Below are 6,737 nucleotides of genomic sequence, written 5' to 3' on the forward strand. Positions count from 1 at the left end.
ATAGCCCTCAAGCTGTTCTCTCAAGCCCTGCTTGTAGACACCAGTCCCCTGGCACAGTGCCTGATTGTAATGGTGGGATATGTGCCTAGGCCAGCAGTCTAATATCTGAGGTCCTTCGGGAAATTCATATGAATGACATCTGGTCCTGATTACTTACTGGTCTCTCACTTATCTAGTTGGTTTAATATTTCCTGAGTGCAGCCCTTGAGCTGAGCTGACTCCTCTGACTTGTTTGCTGCATCAGGTAATAAAACAGCTCAACATCTTCAATGGCGAAAAGTCAATCCATTAAGTTTCTCTGCTGTGGCCTTGTTGTCCACCAAATAACCCTGCCAGTTCCCTAGCAGTCTTTCATCTTTCAGTGGGTTTACACAACTTCCTGTCAGTCAGCCTGAGCATCCTTTACCAGGTAATCATTACTTCTTTTTTTTTTTCAATGCACTTAGTTTCCTCTCCATATTTGATTGGCCATGATACAGTCTTTCGTGTTCAGGGACAAGTCCTCTACTTTCTAAATGGTAAACTTTTCCCTATAATAGTCTTTCTAACTGTTCCGCTGATAGACATCAGGCTCAATATTTATTAAAATGTCTCTTTCTTTTGGAGTATAGGCTTTTAACACAGGCCCTAAAATTATATAGGCTTCTTCTTTCTAAGGCTACTTCTCTGTCCCCCCAAAGCTCTACTGTGACTGCTGGTACAGGGTTCCCTCCACCAAAACCTGCTTGAACTAGGACCTGTGCAGCACTAAAGATCAAATGTAGAATAGCATCTTGTGTTGTGGATTTGTTTGCAAGACTAATTACTATAGGAATCAGGTGTTTGTTGCACATATCTCATTCTGCGACAACATCATTTCTTTGTAAAGACACACAAAATCTCCTGTTATATGCTACCTGCTTTCAGCTTTCTACTCTCAATATTTTCTGATGGCTGTTGTCATCGTGATGAGGAGATTGCAAGTGCATTCCTAGTACTATATTTTTATTATTAGAGTATGGGATGTCTGCCTACAAGAACTCTGTAATGCTTCTCTTTAGCCATAGTATTTTTATGCTGTTGCAAGTTATGTAGCCCTTCATGCACAGTGCCACTCCTCCACTTGTGCATCCTACACTATCATTGCCATAAAGCTGGTAATATGACAAGACACCAGGTCTCGGAGGTTCCCCTTGCACCAGAGTTGCTGTCTCATGCCAAGCTTTCCAGCTCCTCCATCTCATTTTCAGCTTGGAGCATCGGTGCAGAATTATGTGTAAGATTTCCTTTCAATCGGTCACTCAAGATAGCACGTCCCAGCCAACTGGATTTGCAGATGCTTGGGTTTGCCTTCCCTAGTTATTGCAGTCGGGCTTTAGTTCTCCCCTGGCCTTGTCAGAGGTGAACTGGATGTCAGCTCACTGTCCTCTCAGGTCTCATCAGCCCAGCCCACATGCACTCCCACACCCATCAGCTCCCTTGCTGCTTCTAATTAAACACTCCTCTGCAAACCTCTCATTCTGGCTCTGCTCCAAGTATGGTACAGTCTCTCATTTCCGAATCACTTGCCTTTGTCCCAAAAGATTCCCTGGTTCTTTACAGACCTAAATTTCTCCTCTCTACCATCTCATAGAATTGTAGAATCATTTTGACATCCGTGCACTGAAACTCTGGGTGTGACCTGAGCTTCTCTCTTGTCTCATAGCCAAACTCTGAAGGTCCCACCTTCATCCTTGGTGCCCACAATCACCACAGCCACCACCCACTCCTCTCCTGAACCCCTTAGCAACCACCATAGACATCTCGTGAGGTCTGCTCTCTGCATAGACCTGCTCCTGCCCTGCGCCTGCTGAGCCACTCTTGCATCGAGATGGTCAACCTCAGCCCTCCGTGTGCCCAACCCCTTGCCCTAAACCCACATGCACAAAACCTGCCCCAGGGATGCAGCCCTAACATACTGCACACCGGGCAGCTTATGGGATAACCCCTGCTCTGCTGCTGGCCTGCTGCCTATTTCTGATGGGTTTGGGGCATTTTTACTGGTTTGGTATCTCCTCCAATTAACCAAATCTCCTCTTACTTTTGCTCTATGGGTTTCCCACCTACCTTGTGCACCCAGTTTGTTCAAGGTGTATCACCTGCCATGGTGGTTGTCAGAGTCTCTATACATGTGTCAGATTGTTCCTTTCTCTCTTTTTTCTCACAGGCCTATTAGATCTTACCTCCAATCTCCCTTCTAAAGTCTTTCAGAGGACCCTATAGGTCCAATTTCTCACCCAAACCCCACTCTGTTCATTCCTGACCCAGTCAGTGACCCAGTGTGGACACTCTTGCTGAAAAAAGAAGTTTATTGCCTGTCCTTACATAGGCTGCTCTTTCTGTTTATCTCCTCACCTTAGCTGGCTAATGAACATCTCTTGGCTTTAACGAGGGGTGAAATTCTCCACTTCTCCTCTGTGGTTGCTTGAGGTAGTCCGGTGTGAAACAGACCTTTTACTACACATTTCTTTCTACATCAATCCACGTGTTAAACCACAATTAATAGAAGCATCTAAATATGACCGTTGTTTGGGTCTTTCCTGGCGCTCAACTGAGGGCAGGCACCATGGTGGCTAACAGCTTTCAGATGACTGGTTCCCCGCCTCTTTCCTTAGACATCCCATAATGACTTGAATGTTTTGTTTGGATAATTTGGAGAGGAGCCCGAGTACTGGCTTTCTTGCCAGGATCACGGGTGCCGAGTTTTCTGAGTTATACCTGTGCATCTAGTTTCCTAAAGGTCTTTAGCTGACAGGACAAATGAGGTGCACCACATAGCTTTAATGGTAGTTGTTAGCTAGATAACTTCGTGGGGAGAGCCTGAGAAAAGTGCCTCAGCCTCTGTGCTTGCAGTTCTCTCCCCAGGGTGCTGGGACCCAGGGGCTTTTCATGAACCAGATTTCCGTTGCCCTAATTCCATCCTTCAGCACTGGGCCACAAGCCATCACTTCTGGTGCTCAGCAGGGCTTTGAATGTGCCCATGCTCCAAGTTCTTCACCCTTGTTTGACTCCTCTGTCTCACAGATTTCACAGAGCAGTGGTGACATGGGCAAGAATGCTTTAACTAGCATAGATATTTTCTTGTGGTTTGGGGTTTCTAAAGGCATAGATGCTTGGGCCATAGCAAAACACAGTCAAAAGGCTCTTCCCTTTGCACTATCTTGGGCTGCTATGTTTTCCTGCAAAATGGGGACATCACCTTCAGTCATGAGAAAAGCTGGTCCTTGATCCCACACAGAAAACTTAGGTGTCAGACAGTTGCTTTGTACAGGGAACCAGAACCATTCAAAACTCCTCTGATTCCAAGAGGTTTGTTGTTAGGAAGTATACCTTTCTCTTCTCTCTGTGGGGAAAGATCTCAAATGAGGAGATTTCCCTTAGGAGCACGTGTTTATTGAGTCTGGGGCTTTGCAGGTCTCCAATGTCCTGTTTGCCCACTTCCAGTCTTCAGCACTTCTAAGCTCAACAGATATTATCTTTATTTTCTGGAAGAATATTTTCAGGCACTGCAGGGGTGGTCATGACGTTGATGTGAGCAAAAGTCACCCTTTGCTGAGCTGGCACTCTCCCGTCTCGCGATGAGGGGGTAAGTCGTGCTCCTTGGGAGCCCAGCCCTGGGGTCACCCTCCAACATTCCCCATCACAATCAGACCAGGTAAAAGGCAACTGCTAGGCCACATCTAGTTACTCTGTTAAGGGATCCAGATGGACTGTGAGACACCACCCTGAAGATACCATAGGCTGCTCTGAACATAGCTCAGGCTCCATCACCATGGCTTGGGTTCGTACGTTATCTCCCATCTATAGCACTCTGGGGATATCACACTGGGTAACTGGGAGTCTAGAGTACCCAAATCTAGAGACCACTTTTCCCTCTGTAGAGCCTCCATCTGTGCAAATAAATTAAGTTCAAATTGTGAAGCCAGTAAGGTCCAGAATAAGAGACAGAATACAGTCATGCACCATCAAACTTAGATCGCTCTCACTGAGGAAAATTAAAAGCCTCTTTTTCATGCATTTAGAAGTGCCATGTATTTCTGGGTTTTAGGCTAAAATTTTCCATACTCCATTTCTAGATTAGGTTGTCAGATGCAGAGGGGGAATTGCTCCCACTATTAAACGAACAACAATACTAAAACACTCTTTTCAAAAAGCTGCAGTTTGGCTGAGAGGCGAAATCAGGAGTTCGGCAAGGAAACAGACTCTAATGAGGAAAAAAAAAAAGTATTGTTTAGACTGTTTTAGTGATGAGTGGTTTTGATTTGATTGAGTTATAGCCCCATAGGAGAAAAAATGTTATTTTCTGTGAACATAGCCCATTTTCTCACAGGCCATTTTCATTAGGGCTGAAACTGTGAGCTGCCCTGGAAGCTGCAGTGTGTGTATGCGACTGTCAGATGCAGAGCAGTTGAGCACAAAAGACGTTGAGAAAGTGGTTAATGAAAAAAAGGCCCTAAAAAAGAGACATAGGAAGCTATCAGAAGCTTAAAATAAAGAAGAAATGCAGAGTAAGGAGGAGGGAGATAAAAAAGGAACCATGCATTACTAGCATTTACACAGTGTTTAAGATGAAAATGTCCTTAATTTATATGTTGTGATATGTATCAATATCCTTTTGGAATTGCTTGGGAAAGTTCCGTGACATGCTGCCAACAACGTACCAGAAATAATGCATTAGTTCCAAAATGCAAATTCAGTTCTTTTGGCTTGTCAGTGTAATTTGAAACATAGACTTACCAGTGGGCAGTAATTTCTTCTCTGATCAGGTTTTGGTGTTTCCAGGGTAGGTAACTGGGGACTCAAAACCTCTCTGCTCTGAAATGGCTGACAGAAAGTCAGCTTGTTTTGCATAGAGAAGATAAGAGAATTGCCATTAAAATACACACATAGCACTCACCTTTAAAAGGCATCTTTTTCACAGGTTGAGACAAAAACCAGCTGCTGTAAATACTGAAACTGTTTAGAGATGTCTTGAGCTTGATGCCCGAGATGTATATTTACTGGGAAATTACTCATTAACGAACCTTCACTTTCCACTGCCCTCTGCATCTTGCAATTTCTGCCCTCAGCAATACTGAACTCCCTGCTCAGCCTCTAACCCAGCACTCATACAATTTCTTTTTATTTTGGCAGAAAGACGGGGAGCCTGGTTCTAGACTGTGAATACTTCCGAGATGGCACTAGACAACAACTTCACTAACAGCTCCTTCAACTGTACAATTGACAGCTTCAAGCAAGTCATTTATCCCATCATGTATCTCTCTATCTTCTTCCTGGGTGCTGTCGGAAATGGCCTCTCCATCTATGTTTTCTTCCAGCCTTCGCAGAGGAAGACCTCAGTAAACATTTACATGCAGAATTTGGCTGTTTCAGATCTCATGTTTGTGAGCACTTTGCCCTTTCGAGCCACATATTACCTGATGGGATCACATTGGATATTTAGTGATATCGTCTGCAGGATCATGACTTACACCTTGTACGTGAACATGTACTGCAGCATTTATTTTCTCACCATGCTCAGTGTGGTTCGTTTCATAGTCATTGTCTACCCGTTCAAACATTGGAAAATAACCAACATAAAGTACGCCAAGATAATATGCACAGTCATATGGCTGTTCGTGTTGGCAGCCTCCAGCCCTCTGTTAAGCAAGGAAATCGCTGGGTACAAGAACCCAGACAAGTGCTTGGACCTCCACCCCTCCAGCACACACAGTCTCCTCATGATGAACAGCTTTGTCCTCGTGGTGGGCTTCATTCTGCCGTTTTGCACAATTATCATCTGCTACGTCTTTGCAATCAAAGCGTTGCTCAAGTCCAGAGCTCCACAGCGTGAGAAGACGGTCTGTCACAAGAAGGCCCTGTCAACCATCATCATCACTCTCATCCTCTTTCTCCTCTGCTTCCTGCCGTATCACGTGCTGCGAACTCTCCACCTGATGCGCGGCAGCTGCAGCCAGGCCAACCTGCCTGTGCACAAAGCGCTGGTGGTTGCTCTCTGCCTCGCTGCCACGAACAGCTGCCTCGATCCCATCCTCTACTACTTCGCTGCTGAAAATTTCAAAGCGAGAATCAGAAGTTTGTACCGCAGGTAGCCGATGCAGAATTGCAAAATGATATACCTACATTTCTGATGGGAAATCTAGACTGGATCCATACTATTCAGTGACAGAGACTGTGTGGTAGTGGCCAGCCTGCAGCTATGCTGATCATCACCAGGTGTCTGATACAAAAGTGTCCTCGAAAGAGCTCATTGCAAGTTGGCCAAAACCGAGACAGGATGATCAGCAGTTGGGTGCCTGGATGTCATCCCTCATCCTCTTCTGTTTAGCAGTATAGATGTACCTCTACTGTTCACACTTCCCAGGACGAGGGATTGCAAGGGGTTTACCGTGCTGCTAGAGTCCATTTACTTAATTTTGCAGTACTCAACCAGCAACATGATGGCCTCAGTGACTGTATCTGAACTTCTCCATGCTCCATTTCCCTGTGTGTGCAGAGGTGCAAGGTTGAGATGTCTTCTGTTAGTTCCCTTTGCAAACACCGGCCAAAGGTTTGCATGTAACAAAAAAGTAAAGCATTGCCAATACTTTCTGCTGAGGCTGACTTACAAAGCAGGCAGCGAGCCAAGCAGGACCCAGCACTAGCTCAGGCTATTCAGAAGGCCTTAACCTTTCTAAATTTTCCGCTCTGAGGAGGCCACCAAGATATTTTGCTTAAGA

At 45.2% G+C, this 6,737-nt stretch overlaps 1 protein-coding gene across 1 annotated transcript; it reads left to right on the top strand.

Moving 5' to 3' along the window:
• Nucleotides 1–5,192: 5,192 nt before the first annotated feature.
• On the top strand, nucleotides 5,193–6,110 carry CYSLTR2 (cysteinyl leukotriene receptor 2). Its single transcript, XM_009875457.1, has one exon. The coding sequence runs from the start codon at nucleotides 5,193–5,195 to the stop codon at nucleotides 6,108–6,110; it is 918 nt and encodes a 305-aa protein (XP_009873759.1).
• Nucleotides 6,111–6,737: the final 627 nt, after the last annotated feature.

The sequence above is a fragment of the Apaloderma vittatum genome, unplaced genomic scaffold (assembly GCF_000703405.1).
Source record: "Apaloderma vittatum isolate BGI_N311 unplaced genomic scaffold, ASM70340v1 scaffold4978, whole genome shotgun sequence".
In the NCBI taxonomy this organism is placed as follows: Eukaryota; Metazoa; Chordata; class Aves; order Trogoniformes; family Trogonidae; genus Apaloderma; species Apaloderma vittatum.